Raw genomic sequence first — 24,006 nt, 5'->3', positions numbered from 1 at the left:
GTTTTAAGGGGTATTTGTTTTTTTTTTAACGGGTTGTACGGAAGCCCCAAACGCAATTTCATTGTTCTTTGACAATGACAATAAATAAATAAATACTTGAAATACTTGAAATACTTCTGTTTACAGAAAAAAATTAAAACCCACAGATTCCATTAGAGTGTATCTGATCAATTCATGCAGAAAGTTTGTTCTAAGAACATGACAAGACAATTACTCATGAGCACGCAACATTCAACATTTATTGTGCCATCTTAGTCATCTGAGAAACAGAAACATCAGTGACATAGCTCATCAGGCTCACAATCCATCAAAACTCATAGGTTGCTCCCTGTGAAACAATAAATTTGAACTTGGTCTTGAGCCCAGTTTGGGTGAAGACAGATTGGGTGATTAAGTTTGAATAAATTCTGACCAATACTCTAGAAGCAGTAGCGATTCTTGTGAATTGTGGACAGCTGGTCAACAGAATCCTCACCATGGCATGAACTCATCAGACTTTCAACAGGATGAGATAAAAACTGTTAAAATTAACAACATAAAGTCTGCATTATTGTAATGTATCAACGGGACACTTGCTATATTAGAAAAATTATTCTTTACATTTGCAAAATGTTTAAACTTCATTGTGCTCAGGCACACCTGTTAGCATAAAACATGAAATATTAAAATAGTACAAAACCTTTACTGTTAAGTGACAGTAAAGATCAGTTTATAACATGTAGACATCAAACTCTTGTATTTGTCTTCATTTACAACTGCAACAAATTCTACAGAACCAATTGCTCTGAAAATGAGTACATGCTTCTGAAACATTTGATAATATGAATATTTCAGAAACATCGTTTGAGTCTGCTCAATTGCAAAACAAAGGAAAAACTACTGACTTGCATGAGATAAGCATGTGCAGAGTCCACCATTGTATTGTTGTTCACATAAGTTTCTTAAACCATGAACAATGGAGTGATTGTCTAATCTGGAATGCAAAGTCTGGTCATTTATTGATATACAAAAGTGAAAATGGGAGCTTGCAAGTATAAAAAAAACAAACAGTAAAATAAAAACTGTCCTTAACACTAAGGCAATTGTATGCTGTGAGCATACAATTACAGTTCTGCATGGCTTTCCGCAAGAGTCTGTTTCTTAGACCATGCACAAGTGAGGAGCACTGCCTTCCACCAATGTTCAATAGGATGTTCTGAATGACTTCAAAGGTGTCCTTAAGTTCCGTTGGATAGTCTATGTTGAGGGCAAAAAGAAGGCCCATCGGCATGGAAATGACACTCGAGACATCCCTCAGATTAGACAGGATTACTGCCGCCTCAATGACAACCAACACATCGATGATGTCTTCTTCTTTCACCATCACAATGCCAACCTTCATCCTCTTAGTAAATGTGTCTTCAATACCCGTCAGCTATGAAAGGGTTCAAAGACAAAAAAATAATATACACAATCACAAATACACAATAGAAGAAGAGCCATACTGATGCTTTGGATGATGCTGATTGGCTTTGGGTAACACTTATTAGTTGTTAAAAAATTTTCAGAATGAGATATGCACCACCATGTTACAAATCCATTTCTTGCTTTAAACAAAGACCATGTTCATAAATAACAGAGCATGTCTTCAATTGCAGAATGCAAACAAAAATGTAAATTTAAATTTACTTATTCGAAATATTGGCTGTGCTCTGAGCCAAATGTGACTGAGAATACATGAAATGTGCAAACTGGAGCTAAACTACAGGATCAGAATGTGGCTCCACAGACAATGCTTCTTTAATCAGTAAGAGTTTATTTTTTCCCCTTATATTAACAGCATGAAAAAAGAGCATATAGACATGGATGGACAGGTTGCATAACTGGCACTGAATATCAGCATCCACCTTTACCCAGCTGTCCAATGACTTTGACTCTCAGTAACCTTTAATTGCTTACCCAGTTTACACAGTCTCTTTTCCAGGGTCCAGGACATTTCACCAAAGTATTGCCCCCCACAGCTGTAGCAGCCACTGCAACCCCTTAAATATCCTAATATCTCTGGCATTACAATATACAATGTGAGAAATCAAACACAAAGCAGAACAGTACAGCAGCGAAATGTCAAAGACCCTGGTGAAGACATGAATAAACACAAGAAACTAAGAATATAAATGCTAGTTTGTCAGTTAGTTTCTCTGAAACCCAGACCAAATCCAATGTCACAGATCTCATAATAACACATTTGGTGAGGAAAAGCATACATGTAAAAATTAATCGCTAGATTCATCAATTAGGAAAATCATCGCTTTGCCCAGCCCTAGTGGGGAGTACAGGCAGAATTTTTTTTAAATGCTTTGAGACTCAAATTTAAGCAAACCATCATCTGAGGCCCATTAGAGAAAACACAAACACACAAAAGCAAATAAACAAAAAGATGCACTTTACCTGCCGTTCAGTGAACAATAAGCTCTGTCTTGAAATATTTTAAAGTAGAATGAGTGTAAAAACAACTCTTATGTGATGTAAAACTTTAGTAAATGTGGGATGTAAAAGAACACTGATTAAAAGTAACAATTTTCTTATTCCTCAGATGTTTACCTTGATGAGCAATATACTGCCTCAAAGTTACACAACAGGCTTTTTACATTAAAGCCAGCAAGTCCATTACATACTCCTTCTGTGACCACATGATCTCTTAAATTAACCTGTAAGGCTTTTTTAGATCTGAAATACTGTCCACATTCTGTGTATGTGCAGGGAAGTGGACAGCAATTTCCACAGAAAAGTGCAAAGTTTGCAAGTCCACCTCATTTAAATGACAAAAACAGATGTGATCATCTAGACCTGTGAAAATAAAGTACCCTGACACTAAAATCGTTATATCATTTGTTCTACAGAGCTATTAAATTACAATATAATCTGTGGTGTTTCCAGTATGAAAAACCCCCCACAAAAGGTAACTTACCATTTGACTCCATTGGCAAGAACAAATGCCCGGCATCAAGTTTGGCTTCACAGATCTAAAATAAGTAAAATAAAAATATATGTTATAATTGTATTGTTGTTGCCATTTATGCTGTTTGCTAATTTTCTGACATATAAACAATGTTAGTTTTGTTACAATACGGGGAATGCAGTTAAATTAAAAGTTAAATTATGCAAACAAACAAAAAATCAGAAACAACCCAAGGGACTTCCAAAAATCAGTGTCTCTGATGCCAATTATTTTATCACTACAACTCTTTTAGTATGGAAACTCACACAATTTGGTCAAACTGATCACAAGAGTTCAAAAATAAGTTAAAATGGAGCTGTTGTTAAGCATTAAGCATTTCAGGGTAAGAAATAACTGCACAATATAATTACTGCAAGAAATAAACACACTGGAGGACTATCTGATAAAAAACTAATATAATGCTGGTCTGTAGATCATATTTTGTCTCAGTCCTCAATGCACTTTCACAGCTTAGCATGCAGCAGTAAATAACAACTTAAGTGATTACATAGGAGTAAACAGATAACAACAAGCACAGGAGTCCTGCCAAATAGTTCTTTTTGAACCCAGCCAGTTATTGGAAATATTGCCAAAATGAACTTCCACCAAAATACAACAGCCTGTGAACTTCAAAGAAATTTACAAGTACAGAGACAATGTGAAATAAGCTATATTAATTAGCTGAGTTAGCTTGCTAATATCGCAACAGTGGTTGAGTGTACAACCTTAAAGCTAGCGGCACAATACTTTTGATTTGGTCAGTGCTACCCATAAAAAGGCCATATTTCAGTTTATTAGGTTAAGTTTGGTCATGACACACAAGCTGGACCTTGTCGGCTAAAGTTATATTAGCTAAAGCAAAGATTTTGGTAAAAGAAAAAAACACACATCATGCCATAAATTCAAAACATGTTCCAACTTTTGTAGCTCTCTTTCCTTGTAATTATAACCAATGTTACTCACCTTGAAAGCAGATTCCAAAGAAGACGATTAGAAAATGTCCAAGTAAAGTGAGCATGTCGTTAACCGCCAATTCTCCATGATGCACCTCGATAGCAGTCACATGAGGCAGTTTTGAATCCTGCTGTGCTCAACTTCCCCATATTGTCAAGTTCACATAAGTTGCTGATTTAGCTGGACATGAGTTTTCGAGTCAGCTTTTTTTGGTGTAATTGGGACATTTTTAACTTGTAATTTTGTGCTATAACAACAACTTCAGTCATCTATCATCAAACTGATATAGAATAATATGTTACAATAACAAACATCTAGAATTACATTTTACAGTGTAATCAAACCTCTGTAACTTTGCTCTGCTTCACTTCAGCAGCATCAGGTCATGTTCACATGTTGATTCATGGTTTTCTGTTGTTTTTGTTCTACTGCAGAATATTGGTTATCTGCTATAAAAAGCCAGGCCAGGAAAATCTGCTTCACGTTTTTCTGTTTTATCCTCAGTGACACAAAGAGATCTGCTGTGATGTTCACACCTCTGATAAAGTCTCACAAGTTTTTTTTATAGATCTAAAAAATATGGAGGTGTGGCACCCCGAGTATTTTGAGCATCAAGAACAAGTCTGAGATGCGTTCCTTGTGTGTTCATGTACAGCGCCCCCCCCCCCATATCATCTTTTTTGCTATTTGTTGTGACACTAGTTTGCATCATAGCACAGAGGGAAAAGCTCATTTGCTCCCACCTGATGTGATGTTTAGGTGGGAGCAAATGGGGCGATATTTAGGTTCGCCAGTAGGTGGCAGTGGCGGTTCAAACGGGTGACTGGCAAAATTATCCCTCACAAAAGTAACGCAGGCCAGTTTTTGTAATGGAAGCCGTCAATAACACTGAACTGTTTTGCTGTGTTTCAGGTGATAGCAATATACAAGCACTACATATATTTATGTAAAGTTTGGAGTGTAATTCTTGTTTTATATGGTAAGTGAATAAGAGAGTTGTTTCAAGTTATTCGTGGGTAACGCAAATAATGTTTGTGCGCTAGCTAAGTCACCACCTCATACTGTGACTTGTACTGTAAGAGTGCTGCTGTGATGTGGTGCTGTGTAAATAACACTGAGTTGAACAGAAAATGGAATCAGATCAGTGTGTGTGTCTGTGTGCGCGGTGTCTGTGTGTGGGTGTGGGTGTCTCTGTGTGTGTGTGTGTGTGTGTGTGTGTGTGGGTGTCTGTGTGCGTGTCTGTCCGTGTGTGTGGGTGTCTGTGTGTGTGTCTGTGTGTGCGCAGTGTCTGTCCGTGTGTGGGTGTCTGTCCGTGTGTGTGTCTGTGTGTGTGTCTGTGTGTGTGTCTGTGTGCGCGGTGTCTGTGTGTGTGTCTGTGTGTGCGCGGTGTCTGTCCATGTGTGTGTGTCTGTGTGTGTGTGTGTCTGTGTGTGCGTGTCTGTCCGTGTGCGTGTCTGTCTGTGTGTGAGTGTGAGTCTGTGTGTGTGTCTGTGTGTGCGTGTCTGTCCGTGTGTGAGTGTGAGTCTGTGTGTGTGTCTGTGTGTGCGCGGTGTCTGTCCATGTGTGTGTGTCTGTGTGTGCGTGTCTGTGTGTGCGTGTCTATCCGTGTGCGTGTCTGTCTGTGTGTGAGTGTGAGTCTGTGTGTGTGTCTGTGTGTGCGCAGTGTCTGTCCGTCTGTGTGGGTGTCTGTGTGTGTGTGTGTGTGTGTGTGTGTCTGTGTGTGTGTGTCTGTGTGTGTCTGTGTGTGCGTGTCTGTGTCTGTGTGTCTGTGTGTGTCTGTGTGTGTGTCGGTGTGTGTGTGTCTGTGTGTGTCTGTGTGTGTGTGTCTGTGTATGTCTGTGTGTGTGTGTCTGTGTGTGTGTGTCTGTGTGTGCGTGTCTGTGTGTGTCTGTGTGTGCGTGTCTGTGTGTGTGTGTCTGTGTGTGTGTGTCTGTGTATGTCTGTGTGTGTGTGTCTGTGTGTGTGTGTCTGTGTGTGTGTGTCTGTGTGTGTCTGTGTGTGTGTGTCTGTGTGTGTCTGTGTGTGCGTGTCTGTGTGTGTGTGTCTGTGTGTGTCTGTGTGTGCGTGTCTGTGTGTGTGTCACCTCTGCTCGCGCTCTCTCTGTATCTCCTGGTTGATGTTAATGATGCGGCCCTGAAGTTTCTTGCGTCTCTGTTCAGGAGGAAGATGGCTGCAGTCGGCCGGACTCGAGCCCTGCAGCATCAACACACTCGTTAAACATCAGTAAGTCGAAGGCTCAAACACACCTGGACGTCTCTGACAGGTGAGATACTGACCAGTTTGAGTGACAGCTGTCCGGTCAAAGAGGCGAGCAGAAAGAAAGACAACAGATGTCATCATGAATGTGCCAGGCGACTATGTGTGCGTGCACAACAGCTTGCACTGCAGCAGTTAGTGTAGGAAACAGTACGTAGTAGACAGTGCCTAACACAATTATTAGTCATAAAAACTCAAACAATTTAGAAATTTGTGATCAATGTGTTTGAAACTATTTTTTATTTTTTTAGAGAAATTGAATCAGTGTTTTAAAGCTGCTAGGGGCGACCGTGGCTCAGGGGGTTGGGAAGCGCATCTGTAACCGGAAGGTTGCCGGTTCGATCCCCGGGCTCTCTGTCCTGGTCGCTGTGTCCTTGGGCAAGACATGTTACCCTACCGCCTACTGGAGTTGGCCAGAGGGGCCGATGGCGCGATATGGCAGCCTCGCTTCTGTCAGCCTGCCCCAGGGCAGCTGTGGCTACAACCGTAGCTGCCTCCACCAGTGTGTGAATGAATAGTGGCATTGTAAAGCGCTTTGGGTGCCTTGAAAAGTGCTATATAAATCCAATCCATTATTATTATTTGGCAATCAAATAAACATCTGAGTGTCATTTGGTTTCTTCATCAATTATAAACATAATAATGATGATGATTATAATATTGTAGCATTAAAATATCACGTAGATTAAAGTGCATGCTGCTGGATTAACCATCACAGAGACATAAATATGACTTTAGTTTGTGGTGTAAACCTCACAGCAGCTGGACTCCAATATGTGTTATAGTATTTAAGATATAACGTAGTATTTCATGTAGTACAGTATGCAGTACATCTTGTACCCCTCTCTTGAGGCTGCGCAGACACTGCTTCCTGGTTCTGTAGCCAGAGGTCATGAGGTCATTCAGCCGCTGTGTGATTGGTTCTCGGGTGGCTGTGGCTGTGGGTGGGGACTGGGGACTGTTGGCCATGCCCCCGGGTGAAGGAGAGGTTGGGGGTGGGGGTGGAGGCTGGCGGGGGGAGGACAGGAGGGTCAGCAACTGAAAGGAGAGAAAAGGACCTGAGTACAGCCAGGTGATTCCTCCAGGTGTGTCTCATCTGCACCTTGTGTGTGTGTGTGCGCGTATACCTTGGTTTTTCGGATGAAGGGCCACAGCTTTCTGCTTTGTCTCCGCTCCTCTGTCCGGTTGTCGAGGTAACTGGATTCAGAGATGCTCCGCCTCATGGTGGCGCTGTAGTCTTCAAATTCGACATCACCCGGGGGGTCGAATCCTGATTTATACACCTCCACCACCTGACGGGTGTCCTGAAAGGACATTCACCACATAACATCAGCTAACCTTTGACCTTTACATCCCATATTGGCGTGTTTATGAAGGCACATTTTGGAGTTCCTTCATTAGAAACATATCTGCAGATGCACACCCTCCCGCACCTCAGTTAGAAGGTTAAAGGTCAAAGTTCATGACAGCAGAGTAAGAAAGCTGGACTTTTGTCAAAGCCGGGAAGGCTCCTAAAGACCGCTGCCTAAGCAAAACCCTGTAGTGATCCCGTACATGTCAGGAGTATCGGAGCAGCTGAGACACACTTTTTCTAAACACGACGTCTCTGTGATTTAAACACTCAAAACACGCTGCGCCAAAAACTGGTCGACCCCAAGGATCATGGTGCACGCTGTTAAGTGCAGGAGGATTGCCAGGATTTATACATCGGGGAAACCAAACAACCTCTGGCGGAGAGGATGGCACAACACCGAAGAGCCACCTCGTCAGGCCTGGACTCTGCAGTCTGTTTACACCTACAGGCCAGTGGACACTCTTTCAAGGATGAGGATGTAACATCCTGGACAGGGAGGAACGCTGGTTTGAGGGCAGAGTCAAGGAGGCCATTTACGTGAAAAGGGAAAGACCAGGGCTAATGCGCACGCAGCGACCGGCAGTGAGTGAGAGCTTGGCATCCTAAGTTTTTACGTTTTTAAGTTCTTATCGTTTCTTTTTGTTTCTATCGCTGGCATGTGTTTTGGTTGAAGGAAGTGACAGTTTTCTTACAAAGTGACGCTCCACAACAGTGAGAACGTCATGGATTCTTTTTTCTTCATTGTGGTTGGATTTCTACTGTGCTGGCTTGTTTCCGATGATGTGGGAGAGGCCGTGAGTCAGCTGAGGATTGTTTGCTCCCGCGACGAGCTGTTACAACTTAACTTACCGTATGATGGTAAGGACCTCACCTCATGTATGCCGGATTTTATACATAGAGACTCTAACAGAACGAGTGAGAAGAGGAAAAGAGGGAGACGTGGAGGTGTTAAATTGCGTCTGAGGAGACAACAGGTCAGTCTGTTTCCCCTGCCGTCTGTTATCCTTGGAAATGTTCAGTCTCTTAGGAACAAGCTGGATGAACTCCAGGGAAACGTCAGGTTCCAGAAAGACTTCAGGGACAGCTGAGTGATGGTTTTTTCCGAGACATGGCCGACGGAGCTGGAGCAGGACCAGGACGCCGATTTTTCAGTTGACGGTTTTGGAGCTCCCTTTCGCCAGGATCGGGATGCACGGGTAACGAGGAAATCTCAAGGAGGGGGAGTATGCTTGTATGTGAACAAACGTTACTGTAGCGCTGTGACTGTTAGAGAGTGTATTTGTACACCAGATGTTGAACTTTTATCCGTGTCGCTGCGCCCTTTTTATCTCCCTCGTGAGTTTCCACAACTTTTTATTACCATAGCTTACATTCAGGGCTCACCCCGCCTCCACCTGCAGCATCATCTCAGACGTAGTGCAGAAGCTGCAGGCGCTCTCTCCTGACGCCCAAACTTTATAATGGGGGACTTTAACCATGTCTCTCTTGAATCAACTTTGGGCAATCTGTATCAATATGTATCCTGTCCTACCAGACGGGATAAAATGTTGGACCTTTGTTACGGATCGGTGAAGAATGCTTATAAATCCCTCCCGCTTCCTCCTCTGGGATCTTCTGACCATAACTGTGTGCATCTCAGTCTTAAAACGAGAGAAGACAAAGACTAAGGATGTTGACATATGGTCAGAAGAATCTGTGCTTACAGATTGGGAAGTTTTTATTCAGTCTTGTGGAGATGATCTCGACGCTTTGGTGGATGTTACTAGCTCTTATGCAATATTTTGTAAAGACATGATTATACCCCGTAAGCGCGTTAAAGTCTACGCTAACAATAAGCCGTGGGTCACTAAAAGCGTCAAATCCTGTTTAAGGAAAAAGAGACAGGCCTTTAAAGAGGGGGCTGTTACTGATTTTCAGACAGCCACCAAGGACCTGAAAATTGAGCTCTTGAAAGCAAAACAGAACTACAAAAACCTTCTTGAAAGCAAATGTGCTGCAAAAAATTTTGGGTCTGCCTGGACTTGTATGAAAACCATAGCAGGGTTTCAAAATCCCCAGAGCAGCAGTCAGATCATCTTAGATGGTTTTAATTCAGACAGAGATTTGCAAACGCTTTAAACATGTTTTATGCTCGTTTTAGTTCTTCTGATTTCAGCGAGGATATTTCTGAACTGAAACAGAAACTGAGAGATACTCAGCACTTTATCATTGAACTCAGCGATGTTAAAAAGGCCTTTCATACTGTCAATGTGAACAAGAGCCAGGGTCCTGATAATATTAGTGGCCGCCTAATTAAATCTTGTGCTGATAAACTCAGTCCTATATTTCAGGTTATTTTGAATAAATCCTTGCAAACACAACATGTGCCCTCTCTTTGGAAATAAGCAGTCGTGGTTCCTGTCCCTAAATCTAGTCGTCCAACAATTCTAAACGACTTCAGGCCTGTTGCCCTCACTTCAGTTGTCATGAAAGTCTTTGAAAAAATCATCAGAAATGTGATTATGAAAGAGACTGAACATCAGCTGGATCCAATGCAGTTTGCATACAGGCCCAACAGAGGAGGACGCACTTTTGACTTCACTAAATCTGATTCTTAAACATGTACAGAGTAAAGGGACTTTTGCAAGACTTCTTTTCATTGACTTTTCTTCGGCTTTTAATACAAAACAGCCCCATATTTTAATTAAAAGACTTTTAGATCAGTTTCGTTCTTTTATTTTGTCCTTTTGTTTGGTGGCATGGTTCAGTCAGACCTCTGTCACAGAGAAAAACTCTCTGAATCAGATAGTGAGATGGTCCAGTCGTCTGATAGGTGAGCCACAGTCTTGTTTAGCCTCCCTGTACTCCAAGCAGGTACAGAGGATGGCTTTATCAATCCTTAAAAATGGTTCCCATCCTCTAAGGGGTGAATTTCAGCTTCTTTCCTCAGGACGGAGGTTTCTATTTCCGAGATGCAGGACAAAGCGTTATAAAAATAGCTTTGTCCCCGTTGCTGTCACTGAATTAAATAAGAACTGTTTTTGATTCAAAATATTAAATTACTATATATGTGCTACAGGGAGGTTTATATCTTTATTAGGTATGTTTGTTTTTGAAGGGATGCCAAATGCTATCATTTTGTCTGTAAAGCAAATTTACCTTGCCTATGGGTATAAATAAAGTTACCTTGACCTTGATCTCTGTATCCAGGAGGGGGCCTAAGGGTACATCTGTCACCATCTTACAATGCTGTGATTGCAGCCATTCCCCAACTCTCTGTGAATGGTAAATGATCATAAACTGACCTCACAGCCCATTGTTCATTCAGTGCTGCTAGTGTCAGTCATTGTGCAAATGTCCTGTTTGTAAGGTTGAAACCTGCAGTCAGCTGAGACTGAAGACGTCATCTGATGATGATGAAACATTTCTCTCACTGAACAGAACCAGATGGACAGAATCAGCCTTTTGAGATTGAACAAGTGTGGCTGTTTGGAAGGAGAAAGCCTCTCCTCTAAGAAGAGCGTGGCAGAATTGGGTTAGGATTGCAAAGCTGCATCAGAACAAAGCACAGGACTTCTGGAACAGACAAAACCAGAGTGGAAGTCGGAGAACCCAGAGACACGTGCAAACTCAGCACACAACCTGGCCAGATGGTGGCGTTAGATATTCCCTTTCCACCCGCCATGCTCGCTGGCGTGTTTCTTGTGAGTTTACTCATCTAACCAAATTCAGTCTGAAGGGTCGATGGACTCAAGGACATCAACACGGTCACATCGGAACTTCTAGGGAGAAAACTAGATATCCAGATGTGCACATGGAAATAACCTTCAGGGCAAATTAGCCTAATCTAAATCAGGTGTTTGGTTCTGTGGGCAAAGTCCCGGGACTCTCACCTTTCTTGGCTGTATGCTTTCAGCAGCTTCCATCATGGCGTCCAGACAGCGGCTCACAACAGGAAGAACTTTTCTCTCAGCCTCGGCCAACGAACGCATCGCCTCCCCAATCCTCTCGATCCGCCGCTCCTCCATGTCCTGGATACGCTGCAGGGCAGAGGCACATGCCTGAGTACACATCGCCACACTCACTGATGACATCACTGCATAACAGGAAGTCCTACCTGGTAAATTACTGGTACCAGTGTGTGGTAGTGCTGGTGCTGATCCTGGTTAAACTGGTTTAAACTTGTCACGTAGTCTTTCCTGGACTCCTCAGCAGCTTGTTGTTTCTGCTGAGCTGTCTGACGAGCCTGAAAACAGAGAAAACTTTCACACAGACGATTGCCAACGGGAGACGACTCAAAATATGCTTATCAGTGAAGAAGAGACGCACCTTCAGCGAGCAGCGCTGTGATGGACGGACAGACAGAGAGAGACACAGGCAGACAGACAGGACTAAGTATGATGTTAGGGATTAAAATGGACCACAATCAGCTGTTTTATTCAACCCCTGGGTCATAGTTGATAAATAACGTCCAATCATATCACTGCAGGGGTGCTCAAGCTTCGCCCACACTCCCCCTGACAAGAGCTTAGTGTTCTGACCTTCTCTCCATCCGTTTTATTGTCCAGGTCGATTTTGTCGGAGACGTGCTGAGCTCGCTCCGCCTCCTTACAGTCACGTTCGAACCGCCGCTTACTCTGAAAAATAAGTAAAAAAAACCAACAAACAAACAAAAATAAACAGTCCAAACAAGTTTCCGCTTCTACAGAGTTTGGGGTGGGGACAGTGTGTTGGTGGGCAGGGGCAAAGGTCACTTACAGACTCCAGCTGTTTCCAGGAGCTCTCAATGTGCTGCTGTGCACGGCGGCCATCTTGGAAATGCTGCGACAATAAAACAGACTGGTCAGACTGGTCGAACCGGTTGAACTGACGAAATCACACTGAGAATAACTGGGTCTGCACTACAAAGCAAATTAAGCACACCCAGTTTGTTTCTCTGTGGCCTGTAGTGATGGAATTTCCGGCTCTTTTTAGAGAACTGGCTGTTTCGGTTCGACTCACTAAAAAGAGCCGGCTCTTTCAGCTCCGAACCAGCTCTTCAGGTTGTTTTGTTGCTTTAATTAATTTATTATTAACAATAATATTTATATATGTTTATATATAAATATATGCGGTGGCCCCTAGAGACAAAACATGCACAAACTCCAAAACACATTTCTAGCATGAACTGAACTTCCAAAACAGAGCTACTAGATCAGTTAAATTACACAATTGAAAGCACGAAAGCATATGTGTATTGTTTATGTATTTATACACAAGCATTCATATATAGTCAAATAATTTTAAAAAAAAAAAGTTCATTTACCTGTTACTACCACACACCAAATCCGGTCGTTGGTACTTGCTGGCTTGTGTAGCCACTAGGTAACAAAAGCTCAACACTGCCCCCTAGCATCCTGGAGCACTTCTGTTGTCTTTTGTACGTGCTTCAGAGTTTGTATGTGTTTTTACGTGTTTTGGAGTTTTTAAGTGTTTTTACGTGTTTTGGAGTTCGTACGTGATTTGAAGTTTGTATGTGCTTTGTCTGTAGGGGCCACCGTAAATCTCCATCCATCCTCATCCGCTTTATCCGAGGCCGGGTCGCGGGGGCAGCAGCCTAAGCCAAGAGGCCCAGACCTCCCTCTCCCCAGCCACCTCCTCCAGCTTATCCGGGGGAACACCAAGACGTTCCCAGGCCAGCCGAGAGATATAATCTCTCCAGCGTGTCCTGGGTCTGCCCGGGGGCCTTCTCCCGGTGGGACATGCCTGGAACACCTCACCCAGGAGGCGCCCAGGGGGCATCCTTGTCAGATGCCCGAACCACCTCAGCTGGCTCCTTTCGATGTGGAGCAGCAGCTGCTCTACTCTGAGCCCCTCCCGGATGGCCGAACTTCTCACCCTATCTCTAAGGGAGAGGCCAGCCACCCTTCGGAGGAAGCTCATTTCTGCCACTTGTATCCGCGATCTCGTTCTTTCGGTCACTACCCACAGCTTGTGGCCATAGGTGAGGGTAGGGACGTAGATGGACCGGTAAATTGAGAGCTTCGCTTTTACACTCAGCTCCCTCTTCACCACGCGAACAAGACCCTGAGATACTTGAACTCCTCCACTTGGGGCAGGAACTCATCCCCGACCCGGAGTGGGCACTCCACCCTTTTCCGGCTGAGAACCATGGCCTCAGATTTGGAGGTGCTGATCCTCATTCCCGCTGCTTCACACTCGGCTGCGAACTGTTCCAGTGCGAGCTTTTATACTTTTATTTATTCACTCCACATAAAATGTAATAAATAAATCATATAATACAAAAAACAACTATTCACAGTTCAACTTTTAACTATTTAAATTTTCAGCTTTTTCCTTTTACAAATTTAAAGTGAAACAACACAAAACACCGCAAACCACAACACAATTAAATATAAATTAAAATATGAAAACAAAAAGAAGATGCACATTCTCTGTCATATGGACCTGCATGAATAAACTTTCTGAATCCTTTATCATCTGCAACTGAAAATAGTTGTGGATGATTACTATACCTTTCTAATGTGACGTTGTTGTCCCTGGTAGTGATGTGCGGATCGATCCTGAAATATCGATTCCTCCGATACCAAACATTTATCTTCTAGAATCGATTCTCACATTAAAATATCGATATTTTAGTAATTTAGGGTAAATTTGTAGTTTATCATTAACAGAAACACAGTGGAAAGAAATTATAAAATTCAGATTGTCTACATTCAAAGGAACTACTTCCTCTTCCGCCTTTCATAGTCATGTGCGAAATACGGCTGTATAAAAGTCTCGCAGCCCCTTGGCGTGCGCACTCACAACAATGGCTGAGCGTAATTGGAGTCATGTGTGGACGTATTTTACCTCCACAAACAGCTGAGACGTGGTTTGCAATACATGTGGCAAAAAAGTGAGGTGTTGTGGCCATACTTGCCAACCTTGAGACCTTAGAATTAGGGAGACATTCAAAATGCATTTTACAGGGTTTATTTATCGGGTAAAATATGTTAAATGTCACCGTTATTATTGGCCGGCCCGGAAACAGCGGGGGTGTCCAAATTCAGAGGCTGCTTCCACCTGAGGACCGGCTTTCGCGGTCTAAAGAAAGCCGGGTAGTACGTCACGAGCTCCCTTGGTGGAGTGAAACTGCCGTCTGCTCCTTGCTATCTAAAATATAACCGGGCGCTGGCATAAACTCTCGACCATCTCACACTTTGTTTAATTAATTTTCTGTTTGACGTTTATTCAGCTGTGTGAAAACCCCGGAGGAACCCTCCCAAGGGATTAATAAAGTTTAATTTAATTTAATCTAATCTAATAACTTTAATCTCAGCCAAACCGATTTACTCACGAACAAATAAAACACTGAAAAAGCCAAACAATAACATTTTGAAGTTATCAAAGTGACTTATATATCATGTTTAACCCGAGTAATGAAAGACCGTGGGGGTTTGAAGACGATGTGTCGGCTCAGATATTTGAAGTTTACACAGCTACATTCTCACCTGAAAATATGTTAAAAGTTTTCTTGCGACCCAGAAAGAGAAATAAGAGTAATATTAAAACTAAGTCGCTGCCGCCATTGTTGGAAACTGGAATTGGCTGGGCCGCGCTATGAATTCTGCAATATGGTTTTTCAATTTTGTTGTCCGGGTGGAAAATTGGCAGGGTTGGCATGTATGTTGTGGCAACATCACTAACCCTGTCAAACACCTCAGAGTAAATCATATCACAGAATATGACGAGCGTATGTTGAGGTGAACTGAAGAGGAGGAGAGGGACAGGTGCTGCCAGGGCGAGACAGACGTCTCTCACAGAGTGCTTTAGTGCTGCAGGCAGGCAAGGTGTTCAAATAGCACAACTTCTTTTTTTTATTTCTATATGATGAACTCTGCGTTATTAAGTGATGAGAACAAGTAATCTGATGTCCTGTAATCATTATGATGCTATAATTTGAGATACAATAAATAAAATAAGTTTTTGTACAAAGTATCGGATCAGTATTGTCGATACCACCCTGAATATTACTTGGTATCGGATCGGAAAGGAAATCAGTGGTATCGCACATCACTAGTCCCTGGCTCTCTTTCTCTCTCTCTCCCTCCCGCTCTGTTCCTGTGCTACTGAGTGTAACTACCGCCCCTCCCCCCTCTACCCAGCGTAAAGCACAAGGCTTGCGTGTGGAGTGAAGCGGAAAAAAGTGCGAGAGAGAGGGTAAGAGAAAGGAAAAAAACAACAACCCACGGCTCGCGATAAGGAGCCGGCTCGCGCCGTTCACGTCAAAGACCCGGCTCTAAGAGCCATTTCGTTTGCGACCGACCCATCACTAGTGGCCTGGACTCAGGCTGGCAGTGGGATAAACAGTGACACGAAGCGGTCTGCTGCTAAGTTAACCACGGTTTGTTGATCTAGCTACTAGGGGTGCAATGATACTCGTATCGATATTGAACCGTTCGATACAGTGCTTTCGGTTCGGTACGCAATCGAACAATACAATTTTTTAAATTTATTAAATCAACTTTTTTTCTGACGATGCTGTCTGTGTTGAGTGCTCAGTGGATCTGCGTTCGACTACTCCGCCTAGGCTGTACTGTCGAGCGCAGATCCACTGAGCACAGCGCAAGCTAGCAAGACAGAAGCTAAGCTCGTTGCAACATGGCAAATTGAACCTCCCCCACCCTCATTCAGATCTGGCCTTTGGAACTATTTTGGTCTTCATGTGAAGTATGACCCCGTCCAGCCCCACGCACGGGGCGATCCGCGGTAGCTCGTTAACGGAGATTTGCCGTGTTGTGGCGTTAACGTCATTTCAGATTTACGCTGACAGCACTAGTGGGAACACAACGAATATGACTGCACATTTACACCGACATCATCCTAGTGCAAAGACAAGTGGAAGCAGACAAAAACAACAAGCACGCACGCTACAAACTTTACCCGAGTCATTTAGACAGCCGTTAGCACAGGATTCTCCTTATGGGGACCTGATATGTTTAATATGCTGCTGAGAATATAGCCCAGAAGAAGCGCGTAGTATAGCTTTTATTTTGAAAGAGCCATTTCTCTGTAATAAACTCTCTTTTCCAAAGATGAGTGATTTCTCCATCAGATAGATTTATTATTTTATCCCTTTGTTGTTTCAGCAACATTAAATTTAAAAACTGAACGTTTGAGTTAAAATATATATTTATAATTTTAATAAATAGCAAATTAAAAAAGCATGAACATTTTTTTGTATCGAAAAAATATCGAACCGTTAATTTTGTGTATCGTTGCACCCCTACTAGCTACAGGAGTGTTCACTTGAAAGGGGCGGTGTTTGTAGCATCTGACCAATCACAAACATCGAACATGTTTACACAGCAGCGCATAAAACACAATATAAACTGCAGTAAATCAGGTGTGTGTGTGTGTGTGGAGGTGCTGCCACTTGGCGTTGACTCTCTCTGCTGTAGAGTGTCACTCTCTGTTCCAACACACAGTGGTGTTTTTGTGTCACCAATTTAATTAAAAACTTATAGATAACTCCTTATTTCACAGTGTAATCTTCACGTCCTTGATCTGAAGCACACTCTTTGTTGATTAACTCGCTAAATGCATCCACAGCATTCCCTCACTGTGTCTGCAGGGTTTTGCTAGCTTAGCTCAGTGGTTCCCAAACTTTTTTTGCTAGGCCTCCCTTCGTTTTACAAGAAAAATGTTCGCGCCCCCTCTTTGCTTCAATGCTTTGTTTTAATGCATGCCTCTGTAGTGCTCACCCACATTTGCGTCTAAAAACAAACAACGTATTTAGGAGCACGTGTGAGAATAAAAACTAAGACAGCATTAAGCCTACACAGCCTCCAATTTTAAACAAGAACACTGATAATACAGCAGTAGTGAAGATGACGCTGTCATAGTTTAACATGGAGCCGTGGCCCATCTGCAAAAAGCAAAGAGTGAGCTCAGGTGGAGTGAAAGTTTTGTTTCCTAGCGTCCAAAACAGCAGCTGTTCCTGTAATCACCATTAAAACCTTTACTGGGAAAAAGCTGACAGAAGTCCTTCATCAGCACCTGATCAACAAACTTCAAACATGAAAAAGAAAAATCTCTGTAGCTGCTCCATCCACCACCATTTGCTTTGTTTAAATCGAATAGCACCAAATCACAACAGTTGTCTCAAGGCGCTCAAAGCAGTCTTAGGATGGTCTATAAGACACATTGGAGAAAGTACTGAAGTTAAATTGGAAAGATCAATTGGCAAAGAAGAGTCTAAATAAAAATGGAGAGTCCTCTTCACACACTGAGGTCAGTTATGGTGTTCCACAGGGTTCAGTGCTAGGACCAATTCTGTTTACATTATACATGCTTCCTTTAGGCAGTATCATTAGAAGACATAGCATACATTTACACTGCTATGCTGATGACACCCAGCTCTATCTATCCATGGTGGGGCGATCGTGGCTCAAGAGTTTGGCGTTCGTCTTGTAATCGGAGGGTTGCCGGTTCGAGCCCCAGCTTGGACAGTCTCGGTCGTTGTGTCCTTGGGCAAGACGCTTCACCCGTTGCCTACTGGTGGTGGTCGGAGGGCCCGGTGGTGCCAGTGTCCGGCAGCCTCGCCTCTGTCAGTGCGCCCCAGGGTGGCTGTGGCTACAATGTAGCTGCCAGCACCAGTGTGTGAATGTGTGGATGACTGGATGTGTAAAGCGCTTTACTAGTCCCTAAGGACCCCAAAGCGCTTTATACAAATACAGGCCATTTACCATTTACCATGAAGCCAGATAACACAAAGCAATGAGTTAAACTGCAGGAATGTCTTAAAGACCTGGGGTCTGTTCTTCGTACCGCGCTAAGTGAGTTAGCTGGATGAGATTGTTGACGATTTCGCGTGATCTTGGATCGTTCGGTTCTCCGAAGCTCATCCGGGACTTGCTGCCATAGCAACAGAGCCGTAAGCGTAAACCTGCTCGGGAGCAGGCTTACTTTATGTAAACAGGATTAGATCGCGGCCACTCAGGTATGTCCGCTTCATTTATACGAAAACAACAGCGATATTTTACCACTGTTTTACCATAAATAAATATTATCAATGTAACTAAAGATAATGCAGCACTTGATCCTTTTATTGATGTCACACAGATACATACAGGTCATTTTGTAAAAAAAGGGAAATGTACTATTAATCATTCTATTACATGTATGTGATTATTACAGATGTAATTCATATTTTAGAGTAGTAATAGTAAATTACTTCATGTAATCAAGATGAGAGACCACGGCTATAAAAGCGAAGGTGGATTTGGGAAGTCTGTCGCAGCCATGTCCTGTCCGTATACGCGAGCCACCCATTGCAGAAGGTGCAAGATTGATAAGGAGAGTCCTCAGAATCCAGCGTATATTGCGGGATAGACAGGATCCTTTAGCTCAGCGCGACAGTGTGCTCATAGAGAGATATCGATTTTCCCGTGAGGGTATTATTTACTTAACCAACTTGTTGACGAGGGGGTGCAGGACCACCACCTGTCTTTGTTTGCTCTGCCCTTTTCTTGGTTGCTGTTATAAACAAACAAACAGATTATTTCAGGCTCTCTTTTCAAGAGACTAAAAGCAATATAAGTGATAAATATTACCATTCTGTAGAATATTCTTATATTTCACTTTTACTTGTTCCCATGTTCTAGTGGGTCCTGTCGTGGCTCTAATGTGAAAGAGGATATAATGTACTATAATATAATATAATATAATATAATATAATATAATATAATATAATATAATATAATATAATATAATATGATAAATTTACCCTACCGCCTACTGGTGTTGGCCAGAGGGGCCGATGGCGCGATATGGCAGCCTGGCTTCTGTCAGTCTGCCCCAGGGCAGCTGTGGCTACAACCGTAGCTGCCTCCACCAGTGTGTGAATGTGAGAGTGAATGAATAGTGGTATTGTAAAGCGCTTTGGGTGCCTTGAAAAGCGCTATATAAATCCAATCCATTATTATTATTATTATTAAATTACTTACGAGTTTAATTTGTCAGCAACTTTCTGCCAGCCCTCTCTCCTTGCTTTTGCAGCCTTTGCAGTGTTCCCTTGCGTTTTAATTAAACTCTGAAACTCCTGAAATCCCTCAATCAAGAGTTCTTGCTCTGCTGCGGAAAAATACTTTTTGCCGACCAATCAAAGGGTTGCCGATCAATGTTTCTACTATCGATGCGTAGCCCCTGTTAAGCCACCCAGTGATCTCACATTACTTCATCCAGCTATACTAATCGTCAACAACAGGTGTGTTTGGAGAACCGGGATAGTGAGCTCAAAGTTAGCGCGATGATTTGATCTTGGATGTAGTAAGCGAGGTACGAAGAACGGGCCCCTGGATGGCCGCTAACTTTCTGCTTCTTAATTCAGATCAAACTGAGGTTATTGTACTCGGCCCTGAATAACGCTAGAAATGTGTTTTGGGGTTTGTACGTGCTTTGTCTCTAGGGGCCACCACATATATTTATATATAAGCATATATAGATAAAACCACTTTTTTTACATTAGTAATTCCTTTTGTGCATAATTTTATATTATTGTTAATAATAAATTAATTAAAGCAACAAAACAACCTGAAGAGCCAGTTTGGAGCCGAAAGAGCTGGTTCTCTAAAAAGAGCCAGAAATCCCATGACTATTGTACTCGGCCCTGAAAACCTTAGAAATATGGTATCTAAGCAGATTCTTACTCTGGATGGCATTACCTCAGCCTCCAGTAACGCTGTGAGGAACCTTGGAGTCATTTTTGACCAGGACATGTCCTTCAATGCACATATTAAACAAATATGTAAGACTGCTTTCTTCCATTTGCAGTTAATCCAAAATGCTGCTGTGTGTTGTTTATTCGTGATCTCTGAATTTGCATATGCCAATTCACCTGTCCAGGGGCTCGGATGTGATTGGTGGACGGAAGGATCAGCCTGGTGTAACTGGCTCCTGCTGCAGACGTATCCAATAAAGGACAATGGGGTTGGGGGGTGGAAAGTGTTACGTGCACTTTCCCCAGGAAGAGGAAGTCCAGCTTATTAGTCTGTGCCTAATGTCTTTTATTTTAAAGAGAACTTCATAAATCAGCTATGTTAGTGTGACTAAGTTACTATGGTAACTTCATCTTTAATTTAGGGGTGAGAATTTAACGCGTTAATTGCGATTAATTAATTTGAAAAAAATAAGACATTTAATTGCACTTTGCCTTCCAAGGGGAACTTTTGTCAATGCACGATTTGCTGGTATACCGATTACACTGATGCACACAGAAGAAGGAAGTGCGTTGCTAGGACTGACATGCAGTTTAAATGTTTTTTTCCATAAATTAAAAGAGCTTGACTTTATAATATTCATGTCCATATCTATTAATTCATTCTGTCGCCCATTAAAACCCTTTAAATAAAAAAAAAACATTTGTGTTTTGGGTCAAATGTTCTTGTGCAATTAAATGTGATTAATCGAGATTAATTAATTACAAAGCCTCTAATTAATTAGATAATTTTTTTTAATCGAGTCCCACTCCTACATCTGTGTTATTGGCATTGTCGCACATTTAAGTGCCATCAGGGTGAGAGAGGGTTAAGGACGAGTTTCTGACCAGGAAGTGACATAAGTTTGGCCCACATGTGGCACATCTGCAGCTCTCGGAATGACGGGACTATGTCAGAGCATGCCTCAGCCATGCTCACCACACGTTGCCAAATGTGGGGTGATGTGTGGGCTCCATGTGGCAGAGCAGCTGGGAGCTGGGTAACTGAGCAGATGTGTCTGATGTTCAGCTTTGGGCAGCACGCTTCCTTCAAACCGCCACATTCTGCTGAGCAGCAGAGAGGGCGGGCTTATGACACGATACCTGGAACTTGGATGTCAGAACTCACAATGTCACTAGCAATGCATCGCAATAACTTTGGTGCATAAAAACACGGTCGGGCACGTTCACGGACAGAGCATCATCACTGCTCTGTGTACGGCTTAGGAGGCAACATACATCCTGCAGAGCCACAGTGTGGACGTGGCCAACCCTGGTGACCATGGGCCTGATTCCAGTCCAGACTGCAATAATCAAACAGTAAATCAGTCACTGAATACCAGTGTCAATATTTCCCTCAGACACATTGTTGGTTTGAAGAAATCATCCTCATCATCAGCTCTCACTTTGACTTAAAGTAAATCAAAGTGAATCAAATTTTACTTCCTAGAGTTTATTTCTATTTTAGTTTGTTTGAACCTTCTGATGAAAATCACAGACACAGGTCACATGATCATCAACATGTATACACACGCTGCAGTGGGTAGAGTGATGTGGAAGCTGCTTCACTGTGTACTGTACCACTGTGACAATAAACCCACTGGACTTGACGAGTGTGTGTGTGTGTGTGTGTGTGTGTGTGTGTGTGTGTGTGTGTGTGTGTGTGTGTGTGTGTGTGTGTGCGTGCGCACTCACAGACTTCCTCTCAGTCTTCAGCTCCTGAGTGTATCGTGTCAGCTCGCAGACAATTTGTGCGTTCAGGTTTTCAGCAAGATCTTCTCTCTGGATGGCGAGTTCGTTCAGCTGCTGCAGAGTCGCCGCAAACGCCACAAGCCAGGTGTACCTGAAACAACCAGTCGGCTGGCCAGCTCAGCTCACACACACTTCACAGGAAGCACATTTTCACCTCACGGTCAAAGCGCGCGGCCGTAGTTTGATGGTGCATGCGCGTCACTCTCCACCGGAACTCAAACCTGACCCAGACCGAGCACTGCACCCGTGTCCAGCTGACAACCATTTCCTCAGAGTTGCAGGTGCCGACTTTAACCTCGAGTCAGTCAATGTGAGGTGGAGGTCGGTGCCTGATGATGCCAGCAGGACTAACAAGCAGAGATGCGGCGACCACAGAACCCTCCAATCTATGGCTACCACCCTCTGCAGGCAGGGGACACCTCCGCCCCTTGCCTGTGCCTACAAATTTCTGAAGAGGTTCTGAAGAGACTCCGGGAGTGAGTCCATTTACTGTAGGCAGTATGGGCCGATCGACCACTCCTCAGGGAGCACGCTCAGCAAAGTGCAAGTGTTTTCATTGCAAGCAGAAACATCTGAACCAGCATTTTCTGATCAAAACTGCGATTTCACACAACGCGATCGTGTATTTGCCAAAGCTGCGGTTTTCTGCAGCGTTCCTGACTGACCCGTACTACGAAGTTTGACTCGTGGGTGAACTCGGTACAAACAGGTAAAGACTCACCTGCTCTCATCTTCTCTGTTCCTCTTGGGGTGGTACTTCTTCGACAAACTTCTGGAGACACACAGGTGACACACACAGGTGAGACACACAGGTAGTACAGACTTTTGGGGTTTCGGGTTTTATTGAAATGAGACATTAAGGTAACACTCAGGTAATCAGTTTTACACACACATCATCTGCACTGTGAGTAAATCCAGGTACTAATGATAAACTGACTGATCAGGTATTGTTATTTATTTGAAGGAGTTTAAAGAGTTGTCTCCAAACCTCCTCACAGTTTGACTTTAACAAATGTGACAAACTAAATTCAGGTTTTCCAGGAGTTTTACATGGTCGTGATGGTTCAGGTCTTGGTTTAAGGACTATACCTGATCTGTTTGGCGTAGCTCAGCTCAATGTCGGCGCGCTCTTTTACAAACTTAGTGTATCTCTCCAGGAAGTCGATCCCCCAGCTCGTGTGTTTCTCCAAGTTATCAAACTGATCCTGAAACAGCAGACTGATGTTAGTGTGACCTTTGACCTCTGACACTCACCTGAAGCACAGCATAAATAACAATTTACTCGCTGGACCCACGTCCTCATTTTATGTTTGACAGCGTTTTAGTAGGTAAAGGTGATGCTTGGGCATGAGCTGAGCTGCGGTTTGGGGAAGGCTTTGAGGCGGACTGGCGATGGCTCCCGGGCCCGGCAGATCCCCACGTACTGAACAGAAGTGAAGAAGTTACAGAATTGAAAAGGGGAGGAGCACGTAAACGAGAATGACAGCTTGCAGAACTGGGGGAACCTGTACAGATGAGGACCGGAAGGAGCATATTTGGAGGCGTGGTCCCACTCCTGAAATTTCGATACATAATCTCCAACAAGTAGTGTTGTGAGTTTGGTCTCACAGGCCCTCAAAGAAATGGGAAAAACAAACATGGACCATCAAATCTGAACTTCCTGATCCTGTGAGCTCACACACAACGGTCATGTCCAAATTCATGGGCTGCATCCTCCCGAGGCCGCATTTGTAGGCCGATTACGTCACAGCGACGCGCCGAAGGCTGTCCAAATTCGTAGACTCCTCCGAATGCAGCCGACTAATGCGTCCTCCTTTTCCCCGAATTTGAAGGATGGGTCGGGTGTAGGGGTGGGTTTTTATAATCGATTCATCGATTAAAATCGATTCTGGCTTGGATAACGTAAAATCGATTCATTAAAATCCTGAATCGATTTTTTAATATAAATTTATTTTGCCCAAAATGCCAGAATCTCAGGTGACATCTCACAAAATT

At 43.2% G+C, this 24,006-nt stretch overlaps 1 protein-coding gene across 5 annotated transcripts in view; it reads right to left on the bottom strand.

Annotated features, from left to right (window-relative positions):
- Nucleotides 1-24,006, bottom strand: part of fnbp1a (formin binding protein 1a) — a 52,301-nt gene that overhangs the window by 9,000 nt on the left and 19,295 nt on the right. For 2 of the 5 annotated variants that reach the window (XM_080893791.1, XM_080893792.1), the window contains exons 3-14: nt 23,101-23,216; nt 22,733-22,783; nt 21,955-22,102; nt 12,279-12,341; nt 12,062-12,157; nt 11,850-11,864; nt 11,638-11,766; nt 11,414-11,560; nt 7,315-7,491; nt 7,019-7,225; nt 6,208-6,222; nt 6,015-6,124 (exon numbers count right to left, since the gene is read on the bottom strand). In XM_080893791.1, the coding sequence (XP_080749917.1) occupies nt 6,015-6,124; nt 6,208-6,222; nt 7,019-7,225; nt 7,315-7,491; nt 11,414-11,560; nt 11,638-11,766; nt 11,850-11,864; nt 12,062-12,157; nt 12,279-12,341; nt 21,955-22,102; nt 22,733-22,783; nt 23,101-23,216 (1,274 nt within the window). The remainder of the gene's footprint in view (nt 1-6,014; nt 6,125-6,207; nt 6,223-7,018; nt 7,226-7,314; nt 7,492-11,413; nt 11,561-11,637; nt 11,767-11,849; nt 11,865-12,061; nt 12,158-12,278; nt 12,342-21,954; nt 22,103-22,732; nt 22,784-23,100; nt 23,217-24,006) is intronic. The other 3 variants (XM_080893793.1, XM_080893795.1, XM_080893794.1) reach the window with 3 other exon arrangements.

The sequence above is a fragment of the Rhamphochromis sp. 'chilingali' genome (assembly GCF_963969265.1).
Source record: "Rhamphochromis sp. 'chilingali' genome assembly, chromosome: 10".
Lineage (NCBI taxonomy): Eukaryota > Metazoa > Chordata > Actinopteri > Cichliformes > Cichlidae > Rhamphochromis > Rhamphochromis sp. 'chilingali'.
The sequence above is the reverse complement of the archived record's forward strand: the minus strand, read 5'-3'. Positions and strand labels throughout refer to the sequence as shown.